At 44.4% G+C, this 20397-nt stretch overlaps 1 protein-coding gene across 1 annotated transcript in view; it reads right to left on the bottom strand.

Annotated features, from left to right (window-relative positions):
- BOD1L1 (biorientation of chromosomes in cell division 1 like 1) overlaps nt 1–20397 on the bottom strand; it is a 441087-nt gene that overhangs the window by 362480 nt on the left and 58210 nt on the right. The window contains 1 exon segment of the mRNA XM_029590831.1: nt 15096–15210. Coding sequence (XP_029446691.1) covers nt 15096–15210 — 115 coding nt within the window.

Here is a 20397-nt window from a genome sequence, read left to right as displayed (position 1 = left end):
GAGTACCCCAGGGTTCATCGCTCTCCCCGACCCTATTCAATATCTATCTCCTCCCATTATGCCAACTACTCAAAAACCTCAATCTCACCTTTTTCATTTATGCGGATGACGTGCAGATCATTATCCCCATCAAGGATCCTATGTCGACATCCTAACCTACTGGAACAGCTGCCTCCACACCATTAATACCCTCCTCATGAGCCTCAGCCTGGTTCTCAATACTTCCAAAACTGAGCTTCTGGTCATCGCCCCCAACGACAACAACCCACCAGCCAGCATCACAAACCTACCATCAGTAAATCAAGTTAGAGACCTTGGAACCACCCTAGACACCAGAATGAACCTCAAAAAATTCATTAATAACACCACAAAAGAGGGCGTTTATAAACTTCAGGTCCTAAAACAATTAAGACCACTACTCCACTTCCATGACTACAGATCGGTCCTCCAAGCCATAATTTTCTCGAAAATCGATTACTGCAACGCTCTACTGCTTGGTCTCCCAGCCTCCTCCACCAAACCCCTCCAGATGCTACAAAACGCAGCAACCAGGATCCTTACTAACACACGCAGGATGTACCACATCACTCCGATACTAAAAATACTCCATTGGCTACCCATACATTCCAGAATACTCTTCAAGACGCTGACCATCATTCACAAAGCCATATATCATCAATCCTCGCTCCAACTAACCATACCTCTCAAATTACACTCTTCTTCAAGACCTACCAGATATGCATATAGAAGCGCCCTACAAGTTCCTCCCAGCAGCTCCACTAAACATAACTCCATCGATAAAGAGCGCTATCCACAGCAGGACCATATCACTGGAATTCTCTCCCACCAGACATACGCCAGGAACATTGTCATCTTACTTTCAGAAAAAAACTGAAAACTTGGCTCTTCGCCCAAGCCTATTGCTGAAGAAATCTATGGTACCTGTAAGGACCTCTATCCCCGGTAGATGTCCTCTCGCAGCTACATTAAGTATCCGATATTCTAGAACCGCCCTTGTATATTAACATTGCAATGTATATATGTATTTAAGTTCATCAGCAAAGCAACTGCTCCCTGCCGATAGTCTCTTCTATACATTTAGAATAGAAATTGTTAATCTTTCTTATTCTTCAAAAGCCATGTTTGATCTCCCTGTTTTAATGTAACTTTTTCGCTTCCTATGTTTACTGGTTTCCCCTTGTTTTTTGTAAACCGGTACGATAAGACCTGTCTTGAGCATCGGTATATTAAAAGAACCTAAATAAATAAAAAAAATAAAAATGCACTTGGTTCTGCAACTTACGGATCTTTATATTTGTCAACCAGTCCCAGCCTTCCCTGGTGTTGAGCCAAACCCCCAGGTACTGTAAAGATCAAGAAGAAATCAAGACACTTATCAAAATTGGAAACAGCCCAGATTTTGCAATAACTGTATCACTCTGGCTGTCACAGATTTGTTTTCCTTGGCCAACTTTGGTCAAATGCACCAAAATACATTCTCTGCACAGGGCCATGTCACCACAACCAAGACTTTGGAAAATGTTCATGGATAGCCTATTACTGAAGGTGTCCACATCCTCATCACTGCAAGGGAAGTATATTGCTTATAACCTATCCTTCTCCCTCCCTGCCCTCACTACATCCAGTGTTCTTAGGGACTATGAGAGAAAGTTCCTCTTTAAGCCATAGGTGAATTATCCTCTTCCCTAGGAGAACATTCCTACTCCTCCAACTCTCCCTCACTGCAATTTCCCTTAAAATCTTAAAGTCCATAAGCGAAAGATCCAAAACCGCAGAACTTTCTCCCCTCCCAATCCTCCTATAGAAACATAGAAATGTCAGCAGAAAAGGACCAAATGGTCCATCCAGTCTGCCCAGCAAGCTTATGGTAGTATCCACTCACCGTGTAGGTTACGCCATGTTCATCAGTTTCCCACACTGTAAAAGTCAGGACCCTCATTGGTTGTTGTTTGAATCCAATTCCCCGTTATGCCTTGCCATTGAAGCAGAGAGCAACGTTTAAGTTGCATCAAAGTACCAGTTTTATTGATTAAGGGTAGTAACCACCGCGCCAGCAAGTTACTCCATGCACTCTTTTCATTTTCATCCTTTAGCCTTTAAAGAATCACAGAATTTATCACATGATCTTTAGAATTCTCACTGTTTTGGTTTTCACCACCTCCTCCAGAAGGGCATTTCCAGGCATCCATCACCCTCTCCGTGAAGAAATATTTTCTGACATTGGTTCTGAGACATCTTCCCTGGAGTTTCATTTCATGACCCCTAGTTCTGCTGATTTCTTTCCAACAGAAAAGGTTTGACATTTGTACATCATTAAAACCTTTCAGGTATCTGAAGGTCTGTATCATATCACCCCTGCACCTCCTCTCCTCCAGGGTATTCCACGACCACCCCCCCCCCCCCTCCAATCACACAGAGCTCTGTCGACCATTGAAATGCGCCTCACCACCAGGCGCCGGCGAGCGGGGAAGCCACCCTCCATCTTTGGGCCCCCGCATGAAATTTCCAGCAACATGAGAAAAGAAGGGAGATGAGATGAACATCGGGTGGTGAGGGGGAATAGAGAGATGAATGAATGTGAGAGGAACCTGATCGGGAGACCACGCCCCCCCACCCCCCGACGTCACACAGAGCTCCGTCGACCGTTGAAATGCGCTGTGCGTCGCGCGACAAAGGGGTTCTCCCCTTTGTGCACGTGCCAATTATCATCTTTGCAATCGGTTGTCTCTGTTTAATATGCTCCCTGTTATATATTTTACTCAATTGTTAAAAACATTGTAATCTGAACTTTGTAAACCGTTATGATGGCTCTACCGAATGACGGTATATAAAACTCTGCAAATAAATAAATAAATAAATATTCATGTCCTTCAGTCTCTCCTCATAGGTCTTCTGATACTAACCCCACACCATTTTTGTAGCCCTTCTCTGTTGTCTCTATCCCTTTTGGTATAAGGGCTACAGAACTGAACACAGTACTCCAGGTGAGGCCTCACCAAGGACCTGTACAAGGGCATCACCACCTCCATTTTCTTACTGGCTATTTCTATCTCTATGCAGCCCAGCATTCTTCTGGCTTTAACTATCGCCTGTCACATTGCTTTGCCATCTTCACCATCTCCTCTACTTCTTTTCTCATTCTTTAGAGTTCTGAACTCCCAGAAGCAGTTCCGAGGAAAGCGTCCCACAGGACAGAAACCCGGAGCTGCACTTTGTACTATAGAAAATGGACTGATGTAAGCACTTCAGAAAATCCATTGGAATAGAGGCCAAGGAAGAAGAAGGAATCACATCTCCACCTGAAGAAATGGAAGCTGCTTATCTTGGAACTCTAACCAGCAGAGCTACAGATCAGACTGCTGAAACATCTAAGTCCACTGGAACCAGCACATGCGGCCCCTGCTTTGAGCTACTGCCTTCTTGTGGTTCCAATATGGCCATTATTCCCGTTGCAGCAGCAAACATGCCAGCAAGAGCAGCCGGTTGATGCAGCCCTCCCAGGCCAAACTATGCGTTATGCCTTCTCTCCCTCTCCTCGTCACAAAATTTACAGACGCTTCCCTCCTCCCAGCATCTAACAGTGTGATCCACATGCGCCACAAAGTACGGAGCACTTCCCATGCTTCTGAAGAGACATCATCGCTTCCTCCTTTTCCTCTCCTGCCTCAGCCCGCAGTGCCTCAGAAGGCAAACTGTTGCTCTGCCACCTGATTTCTTTAACAGCTTTTACAGTAGAGTACCAGACACAGCCACAGGCCCCAAAAAGAAGGAAAAAATTAAGAAAACAGAGCCTTGTTTAGTCTTTTTTTTTTTTTAAAGGAGAGACTGCAGAAGAAGAGGGAAAAAGCATGGGGTAAGTCCAGTGATCATAGCCAGGAAAACCCTGTCCCAACAACTGGAAGCCCCTTGGTTCACTGGCTGTGCTCAATTAAGGGAGGGAGTAAAAGACTTTCACCTAAGGAGCTGTCATCCAAATTTCTATTTTCTTCACCAGGCCTCAGCTCACAGCACATGATATTTGTCTGCCATTTGCTAAAGACAGAGAATACTGGCAAGCTGAAGTCAGCACAGGAGCCTATAAAGAGTGATGTCAGCAAACCTGTTAGTCTATGTCTTCATCAGCTTTTTGGACAGATCTGGCTCGCTGAAGAAGAAAGCAGATTCAAGTGAAATGCAGAAACTATTTTGGGCAGAAACTTAAGATGGGTACAGATCACCACCCTTTTGTGAAAAAACTGCAGGTGCAGAGAGTATGAAAGCAACACATGTAGTTCACAGACTCTTCTAGCTGAAGTGATAGTGACCAAGACCATCAGCTTCCATGTCAGAAAGTTCAAAGAAGCAGACTTCAGTGGTTTGTAGGAAGGCTTCATAGGTTTTACTAAGATGAATTGATATTCCATGGCACAGGTGGTTTTATAACCAGAGGCTTTGTATGCCACAAGCCCTTCATGAATTTTGATATCAGAAGATGGAGAGATCAGTTTCCTATTGAAGAGTGATAAGTAGTAATAGTATCAATATGCACCTTCACTGACTATACTGAGACCCAATGAAGAGAGGCAAAACAAGTATTGCAAAAGATCCTTGGGATCACAGGCGAATAGGGTCAGAAACCCCATTTGGCAATAGGTTCAGAAACAGGTCTGTAAACAGGCTGAGCTTCTTTTTACATCATCTAGATCACTTAGATCCACCAGTCATGGCCTTCTAGAGGTAGCTTTGCCAAAATTAGCACATCTGGCTGAAACTTGCAGCAGGGACTTCTTGGTTGCAGGTCCATCAATATGGAATTCTTTGCCTGAAGCTCTTCATTTGATATCACAACTTTCATTATTTAAAAAAAGTACCCAAGACCTACCTCTTCGGAGAAGCATTTTACTTGGAAGAATAACTCTTTCCTCTGGAACAACATAGCTCCTACTAGTGGTCAGTCAGTTTGAGGCATCTTTGTACATATGCGTTTAGATGTAGACAATTAAATCTGCAGCTTCACTTTCTTTTGTTTTTGTTTAAATAGTCATTTATTTAAATTTTTAAGATGTCTTAGTGTATCTCATTTCGATCTTTGTAGAATGTGAGTAATAAATCCATGCATACACACTTCTAGTGGATGGCTTCTTAGATGTGATCACAATGCTCTCAACCTGATTGAATAGTGACAGCAAAGATACTATCGAGCACATAACATCCATATTATCAAGTTGAGGAAGAGGGGGTTCAGGTGACGTAGAATACACTTCTCCTGCATTTGTAGTATTGGATTTGTCCCTATAGGAATCGTAGGGAACATTAACAACTTGATAAGATGAGATCCATACCTATCTAAGCCATTCTGAAGCAATTAGGATGAGCCACGCCTGATCTTGAGCATCTTATGAACTGTCCACACCACTAATAGAAGTGGCAGAAAAGCATACAGAAGATCTGCATTCCACCCCAGTAGAAAGTGTCTAGAGCAGATTAGAACTTGCTTTGAAGAATGGAGCAAAGGTTTGACCTTCTCATTGCTTTCTGATTCAAATAAATAGATTGATGGTCGACCCCATAGAGTTGAACATCTACTCCTTGATCCAGAAACCATTATATGTTATATTATGCACTGACTTTCTGAAGTACCTCATCTCTGCTGTATTCAAGAATGCTAGTTTGAAATTAAAGGAAACAAAGGACTCTGACTACATGGTGGAATACAGCCAGCCAACACCCCAGACCTATTAGCTGATTGGTCTAATATATTCCCAAATCAGAAGCCCTGCACTTATCTAGAAATAACACTCTCAATATGTTCTGATTGGTCAGTATGGAAGGTATAAAAGGTTCTGCACACTACTAGAACTTTGGGGTGGCTTGGTGACTGTACAGTTGTATGGACCTGTTGCCCCCCAGAACAAACTATGTCCTTGTGCTTTGTTCTGTTCCCTCTCCCTATTCCTTTTGTCTCTCTCTTTCCCTAATAAAGTCTCAAAGTTAACTATTGCAGCTGTGTTTTCCTTTAGAATAAACACCATTCTTGTGTAGGAATATTCTACTGAGGCAACCCACCATCATGTTGGAGATTCTGGACGGCAAGTCACCTTGTGGAAGGCCCCATGACAGCCAGCTCTTTGAGATTCCTGACAGAAAGTCCAGGATCCTGTAACTCCCTGCATGTTCATGTAGAACATTGCTACTTGATTGTCAGTTTGGATAAGAATTATCTTTCCCTGAAGTAATGTGTGAACTCTCTCAATGCATATCGGATAAGAAGTTGATCAGAAATAGAAATTCCATTGCCAACCATGCTTCCTGACTTCAGGAGGATCCTGTATGTGCGCCCACCCTCTTGTGGAGACATCCATAACTAGTTTCGTTTGATGAGGTAAGTCTTAAAGAGGAGACCCTCTTTCTAGCACCAATAGGTCCAGCCACCAATGACGGGATGCGTTTAACTCCAGAGATACCATTCTAGAGTAAAACAGCTGACACCACTGAGAATGGAGGCCCCACAAAAAAGCTCTCATGTTCAAATGAGTTACATGGACCAGAATTATCCATGTTGTATTTTCCTTACAATGGTCAGGTTGTGTTTCCAGAGAAGGTTTTTGGTAATTGTATGAATAATATCAAGTATTAATTAAATAAGAATGAACTCTCTCTGAATGTACAAAAAGAAGCCAAGCTTCTTTGGGTGGGGAAAATGCCCTCCCAAATGGAAACTATACTTCAGTCTGTTTCAAGAATATTTCTATGCCCATTTTATCCATTTTATGTGAGGTATGAAGTTTGGGTTGTCATGTTTTGCCTGCTGTGCAACGTCACTGTGCCTATTCCAGTCTGCTGTGATATGTCCCCACCAGCAGAGGTTTCCAGTGAGCTCTGCCCCCAACTATCTGAGCTATCCCCTCACTGGCTACCCGACTCTGCCTGTGGTGCAGCTTCCTCTCCATCAGGGGGCCTCAGCGAGCTTCATCTCCAGCATTACCAAATCTCGTCCTCACTGCTCGCACCATACCCAACCTCCATGCCCATTTAACCCATCCTTGGCCAGAAACACCTTGCCATTTCATGGAGTCACTCTTGGCTCCTTGACCTGGCCTCTGTCTCTCATTTTAATCCTTGTGGCCCTGGGCTTCCTGTTTCCTTATTTCTAGTTCTGTGGCCTACTCAGGCCTCTCTCACCATGTGGCCTCCTGGCCTTCTCCTGTTCCTTGCTCTGAGGCCTACTCAGGCCTTATTGTGCCTAGGGGCAATGAGGCCTTATGCTTAGTGGCATCCAGGCCCTCTCCTATGCTGCCTTTGGGTCTCAGTGTGCCATGTTCAGTGTTGTCTTGTCCAGCAAAGTTCAATCCTGTCTTCCTTGCCTAGTCCAGTCCTTGACTGGTCTTGTTGTGTCTCGTCCCAGTCCCTGTCTTACCATTGTCTTATTGGGACAAGGTCCAGACCTTTGTCCTGGGCATGCTCCAAGAACCATCCTTGTTCCAGACAAGCCCAGCCAGTTCCAAGATTCCAACCTTGTACCAGTACAGCACATTCTATGTCAAACTTCCTGCCCTGTACCAGTCTAGTCCAGCCTGCTCCAGCTTCTAGTATGCAGTCATAGAAGCCAAGTCCTGCCGCCCCACTCCCAGAAACAAAGGGCTCAATCTGCAGGGGGAGGGGGCTGGCTAGGTAGAAGATAATCCAAGCTCCAGCCATGCAGTTCTGTATGCCTCCTAAGGGGGTATTACCTGTTTTCCACACAGCTCCCCATAACATGGGGGTCATATTAGATTCACAACTGAAGTTGAAGCCATATGTTTGCCATTTTGCAAAAGTAGCATTTTATAAACTGAAGATGCTGTAACCTTTAAAATCTATAAACATTAGTTTTAGGACATCTTGATTACTGTAGTAGCTTCTATGTAGGCCTTCCAGTTAAATTGATACATATTTTGCAGCTCATAGAGCATGCCACTGCCCATTTGCTTGTAGAGTTAACAAGGTATGATCACATTATCCCAGTTTTATGAGAGCTGAATTGGTTTCCAATCAAATGGAGGTTCAAATTTAAATTGTTGGTACTAACTCAAAAGCTTTTGAATGCTGAATACTTTTGTTCTGTAAGAAACAACATTTCATGGTATACGTCATCCTTATGCCACACAAGCAAACAGGCATGAAACGACATGAGTCAGGGCTTTTACGTTTGTATCGCAATACTGTGGAACTTGTTGACAGTGCAGCTTAGAAAGAAGAATAACCAAAACATTTTTAGGAGGCAAATTAAGACCATGAGATCTATATTCAGACATTATCCAGCTAACTTAACCAGCTAACTTTGGAGGCATTTTCAACAGTGCAGCCACACTATTGAATATAGCCAGCTATCTTAATTAGCCAGCTAACTATAGCAGCTAACTTTAGGAAAGCTCTTTGACTTGACCAGACTTAGCCGGCTAAGACATCTGGCTAGCTGAATATTAGAGTCAGCCAGTTAACTTAGCATGCTAATTCAACTCCTCCCAGTTATGCCCCTGGTCCGTCCTAACTTATCCAGCTAAATTCTAGCTCCCTAACTTATTAGCCATCTACAATTTAGCCAGATAAAGGCTGAATATAGCCAGGTAAGCCATTTAGATAGATAACTATTACATTCTCCATCTAAATGGCTTTTGAATAAGAACCTCCATGTTTTTTTAAAGAGATGTTTGAATGATGGCTTAATTGATTTAGTTTACAGTTATATTTTAAGCCACTGTTTGTTTTATTGTTGTTAGATTTATGTATATTTTATGACTGGTCATTTGTCGTGGCTTAGTTACTTTTTTTTTACTGTTATATTACTGCTGTTGTAGTTTGCTTTACTTATATGTATTATGATTGTTCCTTTCTGATCCACACTGGACAAAGTTTTTTGGAAGCTTTGGAATACAAGATTTTTTATTTTTTTTTTAATAATTATATAAACAAACTCTCTCACTGTTGCAAGTTCAGGAAGGCAAATAGCCCTGTCCAATTGGAGGAATGCTTTCTCCTTCAAATCTATCCAACTTACAATAAATTTGATTCTCTGGTTCTCTGGGCAGGAATGTGGTTCGATAAGACTTTAAAAAAAAAAAAAAAAACAAATGATCTCACTGTAGCAAATTCTGTACTAGTGTTGGAAGGTAGCTAGCCCTTTTCAATAGGAGAAATGCTTTCATGTCTAACAAGTCTATCCAAGCCACGATTAATTTCATTCTCTGGGTGGTAATGAGATTTGATTTGGCAAAATTGACTAGAAAGCCAAGAGACTGAAGGAGTTGCATCATCTTCTTCGAAGAGTTTAGCACCCTCACTTGAGAAGATGCTATCACTATCTAGTTGTCCAGGTAAGGGAAAACACATATCCCCCAATAACAAAGATGTGCTGCCACTACCGCCAAGCACTTTGTGAAAACTTTCAGGGCTGCTAAGAGGCTGAAGGGGAGAACTTTATATTGATAGTATGACTTCTCCACTGTGAATCTTAAGGTATTTCCAGTGAGAAGGATGAATAGGGATGTGAGCCTATGCATCCTTCAGATCCAGAGCACATATCCAGACTTCTACTTGGTTGAAGGGCAAGATAGTGTGGAGAGAGAATTCACCTTGAACGTCTGCTATAATCCCTTGTTCAGACTTCAAAAATCCAGCATGAGTCTCAATCCCCCTATCTTCTTGAAGATAAGAAAATAGTGGAATAGAACCCCTTATTACATTTGTCTAGAGGGACAAGCTCTATTGCCTGCTGGTTGAGAAGGAACTCCACCTTAAGACGGATACTGATTGAAGATTAAATGTTGAAGCAGCACTGGAAGCCGGGAGAAGCACAAACAGTAACCAGACTCCAGAATTTTGAGACCCAATGGCCCTTGGTGATCTTTCCCCACTCAAACAGCTGGATTCTTCAGTCTACTGGAGGGGCCAAGATCTGAGGGTCAGGGCTTGCCAAAAAATAGTTTGGTCTGAAACTGCTGCAGCGCTTTAGGACAATTCCTCTCACATAAACATTCTTGAGCAGGAAGTTGCTGCTGTTGTAGCACAGATGTAGGTTGGTATCTCTAGAATTGGCAGAAGGGGAGTACTGAAAAGAAGGTCCGCTTAAAAGTGAAGTAAGACTGCCTGGAGGTAGAAGACTGGTCAGTCCCCACTGCCAAGCTAGATGGCTACATAGTGTTCCTTAATCTGAACAGTTTCTCTGACCTTGTCTCCGGAGCATGGAACATCGGCCAACTTCTCTTGGGCGTCTTCCCATAGGCTGCTGGCCTTCAATTAGACCATCTGGCATGCCCCAATGGCCACTGACGAGGATTTTGCCACCATTTCAAGACTCTTACACTGCCCAGATGAGGTGCTGCTCACAATCTGCGGTGTCTAGGAGAGCCTGGCAACATGCCTACTGTTACTAATCCAGGGTTTCTCTAAGGGTTTATGAATGTAGTCATGTAAATACTGCACCATATAAAGTTGGTGGAAGCAATGCGGATGTTCAGCATGAAGCTCTGGAAGAATTTCTTCACAAAGTTGCTTAGCAACCTGGGCTCTTTACCTGGTGGTGTACTGGGAAATATCCAGGTCTTCTCAAGTCTGCCTCAAAGCCAACTACTACCACTGACTGGTGGTTCAATGAGACTATGCCAAAATCAAGGGCCTACTACAGTCTACTTCAGATCCTGCTTCCTGGCTACTGGGGGTGGGGGTGGGGGGGGGGGAACAGCAGACAAGATTATCCCACATTCTCGTTTGCAGGTCCCACAGAATCTGATGAACTGGTATCGCTGCTGGTTTCGAGGAAGTCTCCTATATATGAAGCAGGCTGAAGACATATGAAGCAGCCGGAAGACTTCCTTATGGGGTCCCTACCTCCCCTCCCCCACCAAAACGTTGACTCCAATTGCCTTACCTAATTTTTCCAGGAATCTGGAGTATGAGAGGTCTTCTGGAAAGGATGAATGTCCAGCAAGTCGGGTAAGTGATCCGAGGGAATTCTTACAGACCACTTCCCCAAACCGAATAAGAAATTGCCATGCTGGGTCAGACCAAGGGTCCATCAAGCCCAGCATCCTGTTTCCAACAGAGGCCAAACCAGGCCACAAGAACCTGGCAATTACCCAAACACTATGAAGATCCCATGTAACTGATGCAATTAATAGCAGTGGCTATTCCCTAAGTAAACTTGATTAATAGCCATTAATGGACTTCTCCTCCAAGAACTTATCCAAACCTTTTTTGAACCCAGCTCACTAACTGCACTAACCACAACATCGGACAACAAATTCCAGAGCTTTATTGTGCGTTGAGTGAAAAAGAATTTTTTCACTCAATGCACTGGATATTAACTAGTCTCTGCTAAGAAGGGGTGACATGCCCAATGGAGGTGAGTTATTTTCCTTCGCAAGGATTTCTGATTGGATATTCTGGGTGTGGAAGCAGGAGGGACTCTCCCTTAAAGGAACAAATCTGGCATCCTGGACAGGAAAGCCTGAAGGATGCTCTCCTCGTCACTGGCTGCTAAATAAGTAAATAAAGTCTTCACCAGTTCTTTGATGTGGTCCACGGACTGATGTGTTCTTTGGACTGGAGTTGGAGAAGAGACATCCACCTCTGTGACCAGTATAGAGTCATCGTAGTCATGCAGGTGCAGGCTGGAGAAGGTACAGAGAAGGGCTACCAAAATGATAAGGGGAATGGAACAGCTCCCCTTTGAGGAAAGACTAAAGAGGTTAGGACTTTTCAGCTTGGAGAAGAGACGGCTGAGGGGGGATATGATAGAGATGTTTAAAATTATGAGAGGTCTAGAACGGGTAGATGTGAATTGGTTATTTACTCTTTCGGATAGTAGAAAGACTAGGGGGCACTCCATGAAGTTAGCATGGGGCACATTTAAAACTAATCGGAGAAAGTTCTTTTTCACTCAACGCACAATTAAACTCTGGAATTTGTTGCCAGAGGATGTGGTTAGTGCAGTTAGTATAGCTGTGTTTAAAAAAGGATTGGATAATTTCTTGGAGGAGAAGTCCATTATCTGCTATTAAGTTCACTTAGAGAATAGCCACTGCCATTAGCAATGGTTACATGGAATAGACTTAGTTTTTGGGTACATGCCAGGTTCTTATGGCCTGGATTGGCCACTGTTGGAAACAGGATGCTGGGCTTGATGGACCCTTGGTCTGACCCAGTATGGCATTTTCTTATGTTCTTAAGTGCACCCCCACAAGAGTAGGCAGGACCACAGGACAAGGCTTGAGTTTATCTTCTGCCTAGCCAGCCCCCCTCCCCCTTAGATTGAACCCATGAGTTCTGGGGGTCGATAGGGCTTAGCTTCTTCGGCAGAACATCATGGTGTGTCAGGCTGGAAGAGGCTGTACAAAGCAGAAAAAGTACAAGCAAGAAAAAAGTCAGACATAGGCTGGATGTTGGAGCAGAGACAGGCTGGAAGGTGAGGACTGGATACTGGAGCAGGCTGGACAGACATGGGCTGGAATTGAGGACTGAATGCAGGGCACGGGCTAGGACAGGATGTAGGTTCATGCTGGGAAGTGGATATAGTGTGCAAGCTGGACCAGGCACAAGGGCAAGGACTGGGAAACAGACAAGGAACTGAACAAGGCAGCACAAGACAGAACAAGGATGGGACAGGACTGGACTAGACAGAACAGGCAACAATGAATAGGGAAGCTCAATAGGGCATAAAGCTGGGTATGAGAACCTAGTAGGTTATGAGGCAATAAGGTAAGGCAGAGAAGCCCAGGGGGCCATAGAACAAAGAAAGGAGGCCCAGGAGACCAGAGAACAAAGCAAAGAGGCCTGGAAGGACAAAGGGCAAGGCAAGGAGGCCTGGCGCGCCACAGTGTGAAACAAGAGGCCACTGGACAAGGCAGAAAGCCTGGGTAGGCTGAAAGGCAAGACGGGAATGAAAGAACAAGATGGCCAGGTCAGGGAACCAAGGTGACCTGATGAAGAGGCAACTAAGTAATAACAAGGGTGGGTTAAATGGGGCTGAGGCTTGGGCATGGTGTAACCAGTGAGAAGGTCCTTGGCAAGACTATAGGTAAAGTTCACTGAGGACACCTGGTGAAGGGAAGACTGCGCAGCAGGCAGAACTTTGGCACGGAGAGCCGGTGTAACAGGCAAAACTATGACAATCGCCTTGAGATTCATGCACCGGACTCTAAGCAGAGATTGCCTCCTGGGTAACCAGCATTAGGGAACAAATTGAGACAAAGGGCATGACCGTGCAGATGGAATCTGTGGTTTCCAAATGTAGTCTGGGCTGGATGTTCCTGGCGGACAATGCTGAAGAAGCCCTGGAGGTTTAAGGATCTAGGAACAGAATACAAGACTGTGATAACAGTGCCAAAACACAAGGAGGGCCACCCAAGAAGAATCCCCATCAGGACCCAGGTCACTGCCAGCATCAACTGCATTAGCTGCTCTGTAAATTTCTGCACCAACTATACTGAGAGCCGGTGTGTTGACAGTGCCAAAGATTTCCACACCTCTAGCACTGCTTCTTTGGCAGAGATGTGCTCAGGAGTTTGCCAGCTCCTGAGCCTTGGCTCAACCCCGGGACTACAGCAGATCTGGAGCCCAGCGTCAAAAGTGGGGGAGCCCTGCCAGAGGAGAATCTGCTGAACTGGGCATGGAGCAAACAAAAGAAGGCCGCACGCCGAGAAAAGGAATACCTCTGTCTCAAACTGACCTATCGAGTGCCTCCATCTTTCATACCCAGTTCTTCTGGGATCTAGGGAACATCCACCAGTCATAACTGGCAAAGTCATGATAAGGCCCCCGATCTAAGACTTGAACCAAGTCATCAGGAGTTCAAAAAAAAGCTAAAAACCTGGCTTTTCCGCCAAGCCTTCCCAGACACTTAATGCTGCCTAGATGCTATGATAAACCCAATTAGGGGATACCTCATTGAATTATCCTATTATGACTTTTTTTTAACTGTACTATGATTTTGAGTTCAAACGTTTCTTGTAATTATACTATACTATGTTTAATTTGTACTTTGTTCTATTATTCTATGTAAAGCCCCTCCCCTTTTTGGGGCATTTCACTGTTATATGTAAACCGGAGTGATTTGTATTTCATATAAGAACATCGGTATATAAAAATAAATAAATAAATAAATAAATAAGGTCCCAGGCACTTGTAGCAGATGTTGTAGCCATTGGTTATGGACATCTTAAAACCACAGACACTATCCTTGAAGCCAATGGGTGTTGTCTTTTTGATTTTTCTTCTTCTGTATTACAGTTAGATAGATATTTTTTCTTGGTAGCACTGAAAAATGTTGTTGAGAGTGTGCAAAGGCAACTAGACTTAATAATATATAGATAATAGATTAATAGATTTAATGAAATTAAATAAACTTAATTTTAAATAAACTTAAGTTTAACTTAAAATTAAACTTAATAGATTTAATGAAACTATTAGTTTCATTAAATCTATGGTAACCCTCCGCTACCCTCTCCCCCCCACCTTCCAACCCCCTTACTATCCCTCATTCCTACCCCCTCCCTCGGAATACCTTGTTACCCCAAAAAGCCAACTCTTATCAGTTCTTACCAGTTTTGACACGTTACTCCCCATGCTTAAGCTGTATCCAAGTTTTTCTCTCCCCCTGTTTTATGTAAGACAACTTTGTCACTGTTTTATGGTTGCAATGTAAACCGGAGTGATAATTAACTCTGTTATTTGAACTTCGGTATAGAAAAGTTATAAATAAATAAATAAATAGACAAAGGAAAAGCAGAAATAACTACTAGAATCAGAAAAAAAGAAGTCTCTAAAAAAAAACAAAAAACAGGAGGGTATAAATCTGTGTGGAAACTGAGACAAAAAAAAAATGATTGAGGAGTTAATGAGGCAGCGTATGCTCAATAGTAAAACTTTACTGAGCTAGAGAGATGGATCCATTCAGTGTCATTGGTTGACATTGCCCCATGTGTCATGACTAATTCAGCCCTGCTTGTTAATGGAGAACTAGTTTTAGACAAAGCCTGAATGATTCTCAAATAAGGCTATGCAACCCATTTTGAATAGAATTATTACATCACTCATGTCTGCACTGTAAATCTGCATACCTTGACTCTTTGATTTTAAAGATTTTGTTTTTTCAACAGCTTTTTGTTTACGTTTTTCTTCCAGTCTTTCTCTGTTTATCTGTCTCCTTAGCAGCCTCTCTTCTTTTGCTCTAGCCTGAAAGTAGAAAAATAAACGTCAGTGGGTGAAAAATGGATTTGCCCCACTTCATTCTGCATAAATGTATTTATTTATTAGTTTTATTTCTTAGTTTTTTATACCGCTAAAGCAGATCAAGTCTGGTCAAAGTAGTGTACAAATAATTACAACAAATTGCTGAAAATAATGTATTTTACACTTAAATATATAAACTGTAGTCTCACAAAGATACTAAATACAGCTGCAAAATGATAGATAAGGTTTAAAAACTGGTAAGTGCAAGGACTGGACATTCTGCCTGACTTTTTACTAAGTGTTCTTTTGGTGGATAAGAAACACAATGAAAATAAATCTCTCTCCACTTTCAGGTATTTCAGGTATTGCCTACCTGAAATAGAGAAATTACTTACTTGATAATTTTGTTTTCTTTAATGTAGACAGATGGACTCAGGACCAAAGGGTCATGTGCTCCCCTGCTAGCAGATGGTCTCAGAGTCAGGTTTCAAAGCTGATGTCACCCTAGATATATCCCTGCAGTGACCTCGGCCATTCAGTATTCTCTCCAAAAGGCATTGTGGACATACTATTGAAAAAACTTGAACACAATTTAATAACTTGATTAAAAACTTGATTAAAACTGGTGACCGAAATTGTACTCCACCAAAAATAAGCGCTAAATCCCAGATACCCAGATCTAGGGATAGGATGACAGCTTACTCGTATCCTCTTTGGGATCAAGATTCATGTGCGATTCCTTGGAACTGTTCATGGGCAGCCATGGGCAGGATTGCTGAGTCCATCTGTCTACACTAAGGAAAACAAAATTATAAGGTAAGTAATTTCTCCATTTCCTAGTGTGTATGTACAAAAGCTTCTCCCGAACGGGGCGGGAGGTTGCCCGTGGTCTGGTTAACACCACCCTCGCAAAGGCTGCGACTTCTCGGGCTTGGATGTCAAGGCGTTAGAACCTGGAAAAGGTGTGCAAGGAAGACCACATCGCTGCTCAGCAGATGTTGAGTGGAGACAGTAGCTTAGCTTCTGCCCAGGATACTGCCTGGGCCCTAGTGGAATGAGCTTTAACCTAAAGGAGTAAAGGTTTCCCTGCCTCTACATAAGCTCCCGTGATCACTTCCTTGATCCAGCAGGCTATGGTACTCGCGAAGCTGCTTTGCCGTGTTTCCTTCCACTGTGAAGAACAAGTAATAGGTCTGTCTTGCGCACTGGTTCTGTATGTTCTAGATAGCGTACTAACAGCCTACTGACATTTAAGTTGCATAGGAGGCAGTAGTCTTCTGAGTTCTTGTGTTTATCTAGGGACAGTAAGGAAATGGACTGGTTCAGGAAACTCCAAGACTACCTTTGGCAAGAAGGAAGGGACGCAACATTCCTGGAGTCAACCGGAGGAACAGCTCCCGACATGACAGCACCTGAAGTTCAGAGATGCGAAGAGCGGAGCATATTGCCACCAAGAATACAGTCTTCAGCGTTAACAGATGTAGAGACAGAGCGCTCAGCGGCCGAAAGGAAGGCTCTGCTAAGAAGTCCAATAATAGATTGAGGTTCCATAGGGGGACTAGCCACTTTAAGGGTGGTCGGAGGTATTTAGCTCCTTTTAGGAAATGGGCCAAGTCCAATGTGTCAACAGGCGGGCTCCGTTAACCTCGCCTCTGAAATAGGAGAGAGCCGCCTCCTGGACCTTCAAGGAGTTGAGACAGTCCTTTGTTCAGGCCGTCCTGTAAGAATTCCAGAATCATAGGGATCTTATACATCTGAGGGGGCACCCCGCTTTCCTCACACCAGGCCTCATATATTCTCCAGATCCGCACGTACGCCAGGGACACAGAAAACTTCCGCGCACGGAGCAAGGTGGCAATTACAGCCGCCGAATATCCACACTTTGTCAGGCGGGCCCTTTCAAAACCGAATTGGGATCTCATGAAGGATTGGACTTTGTAAGAGAAGGTCCCTGTGCAGGGGGAGGCATAGTGGGCTCTCCACCAGAAGCCTCCGCATGAATGCATACCACGGGCATCTGGGCCAATCCGGGGCCACCAGAAGGATTATTCTCTCTGTGGTGTTCAATCTTGCGAATGACCTTGCCCAGCAGAGGTCACGGAGGGAAGGCGTACAATAAGTCCTTCTCTGGCCAGGTCTGGACAAGGGCGTTGATCCCTTGGAAGCGCTGATCTCATCTGTGACTGAAGAATCGGGGGAACTTTGCATTGTGAGATGTGGCCAATAGGTCGATGGATGGGAGGCCCCAGCAATCTACTAGTAGCTGGAAGGGTCTGGTCAACAACTCCAATTCCCCTGGATCCAAACTCTCCCTGCTGAGAAAGTCTGCTCTGACATTGTCTTTTCCCGCAATGTGGGAGGCCGAGATCCCTTGTAGATTTAACTCCGCCCATTCCACAAGGGGGTCTATCTCCAGAGACACTTGGTGGTTTTTGGTTCCTCCCTGGTTGTTGATATAAGCTACCATAGTTGGGTTGTCCGACATCACGCAGGCTGCTTGTCCCTGGAGCCTGTGGCTGAATTGCAGACACACTAATCTGAAAGCTCGGGCTTCGAGGTGGTTTATGTTCCAGCATGCCTATTTCTTGGTCCATCATCCCTGGGTTGTCAATTCCTGAAAGTGGACTCCCCACGCTCCGAGGCTTGCGTCTGTCACAAGGTCTAGCCAGTTCGGTGGGGACAGACTTACCCCCTTGTTTAGATGCACTTCTTGTAACTACCACTGGAGCCAAGAACATACTTCCGTTGGTAGGTGGAGGCGAATCGAGTAGTCTTGAGACAGTGGGTTCCAATGTGACAGCAGGGAGAGTAGGAGTGGCTGCATGTGTGCCCTTACCCACAGTACTACCTCCAGGGTTGACGCCATCAGACCGAGACCAGGAGATAGCTCCACACCTTGGGGTGCATTGTGTTCGTCAACTGATGCATTTGGCACATTGGTTTCCTTATCCTCAAGAGAGGGAGGAAGACCTTGTCCTGTTTGGTGTCGAACCGGACTCCCAGGTACTCTAAGGACTGGGAGGGCTTAAGACTGCTCTTGTCCATGTTCACAATCCAACCGAGTTCCTGAAGCAGGGACCTGATCCTGCTGGTCACCTGGAGGCTCTCTTGCAAAGACTTCACCCAGATCAGCCAGTCATCTAAGGGTGACTTCTTTCCTCAGTGCTGCCGCTACGACCACCATATTATTGGAGAATGTTCTGAGGGCGGCTGGCAGGCCGAAGGGCAACGCCCGGAACTGATAATGGCAGCCCAGTACCGCAAAGCATAGGAATCGCTGGTGGTCTTGACAGATTGGGATATAAAGGTAGGCCTTCGAAAGGTCAGGGATGTTAAGAACTCTCCCGGTTGTACGGCCATTATGATGGAGCGAAGAGTTTTCATGTGGAAGTGAATTACCCGCAGATGACTGACGCTCTTGAGATCCAGGATGGGGCGAAATTAACCCTCCTTCTTGGGTACGATGAAATAGATGGAATAACGCACCATAATGTCCTGGGGTGTAAGTATCAGGGTTATAGCCCTCAAATTGAGGAGCCTTAACATGGATTCTACTTCCAGTTTTTTTGTGCTGGGAGTGCCAAGGTGAAATCATGAACATGTCTCGAGGGATGCTGTGAAATTCTAGAGCGTATTCTTCTTGTATGATGTCCAGTACTCATTTGTCTGACATGATAGCGACCCACCTCTGATAAAAGGGGGATGGTCAGTCCCCTATCTCCTCGTCCTGTGGATGGGTCGGCCAAACTTCATTGGGAAGTTCGGGTCGAACCTGAGCCTGAACCAGTTCCTCTTTTTGGTTGTCGGCTCCGAAAGGACTGAGACCTTCCCGAGGACCAAGATGTCTGAAATGATGAGTTTCTGTAGGGCTGGAAGCGCTGGGAGCCCCTGGCCCGACCCCTCCTGGGCAAGGAGTGCTGTGACCTATTTTTCTTATCTTCCGTTAGCCGAGGCACTGGAGATTCACCCCACTTACTGGCTAGCTTTTCCAATTCGCTTCCAAACAGAAAGGATCCCTTAAGGACATCTTTGTGAGGTTTACTTTAGAGGTTGCGTCTGCTGACCAATTTCACAGCCAAAGCTTCTGGCCGCCATCACTGTACTCCTCTGGCCGAGGCTCGCACTAGGTCAGAGCTTGCATCTGCTAGGAAGGCAGTGGCAGGCTCCATCTCCTTTCTGGGATGCACACCTGAGCTATCTGCCTCGAGAGAGAGAGAAGCAGACATGAACGAGCCACCAGGGCACAACAGGAAGCGATCTGCAGTGTCCTTGCTGTCGCGTCAAAGGCTTGCTTAAGGATGGACTCCAACCGCCTATCGTATGCATCCTTCAAGACCGCTCCTCCCTCTACTGGGATAGTTGTTCACTTCGAGATGGTGCAGACCAGAGCATCCACTTTCGGGAAACGCAGGCGTTCTTTGGCTACCGGGTCCAGGGGGTTCAAGGCCTCCAAGGTCCGACCTCCTTTAAAACTGGCTTCTGGGGTGTCCCACGCCAGGTCAATCAACTCCTGGATGGCTTCCAGCATCCAGAAATAGCAAGAGACTTTCTGTAGAGCCACCAGGATGGGATTCCTCTTTGGTTCTGACATAGGGTCTGGTGCCAGGAACTCTCAGAGTCTTCAGTGTCTGGGAGACCAGGGCCAGCAATTCATTTCTGTGGAAAAACCATAGCATAGTCCTGTATGGCTCCAGGCCTGGAGGGATTTCCCCATCCTCCAATGAGTCTGCATCCCCACAGTAGTTCGTGATGACAGCAGTGTAATAAGCAACACATAGCTCACCCGAGATAGTCTCATGCTAATGTGAAGAATCTCTCCAGAGCTTTCTTGATATGCAAGTGATTTCTTATGCTGTCATCAGAGACATCTACTACAGATCAGCAATTTTGCTTTCTCTTCATTCGTAACAACTAGGACCCTCTCCTAATATTTCATAGCTGTCAGACTGAAGCTAAACTCTGGTTATATCGTCCACTACATGGAAAACTCTGACAATACACATAAATGGAACACCTTATCTAAGGGATGTCTTCAAATAAAAAAGGATATGATAAACAGTCGCCAACAAGTGACAAAAAGCTCCAGTTGTATGCTTGTTCTAGTACAATTATTTTTATTTTTTATATATATATATATATATATATATATATATTTTTTTTTTTTTTTTTTTTTTTTTTTTTTAAAGGAAA

Source organism: Rhinatrema bivittatum, chromosome 1 (assembly GCF_901001135.1).
Source record: "Rhinatrema bivittatum chromosome 1, aRhiBiv1.1, whole genome shotgun sequence".
Lineage (NCBI taxonomy): Eukaryota > Metazoa > Chordata > Amphibia > Gymnophiona > Rhinatrematidae > Rhinatrema > Rhinatrema bivittatum.
This window is presented reverse-complemented; position numbering and strand designations above follow the sequence as displayed.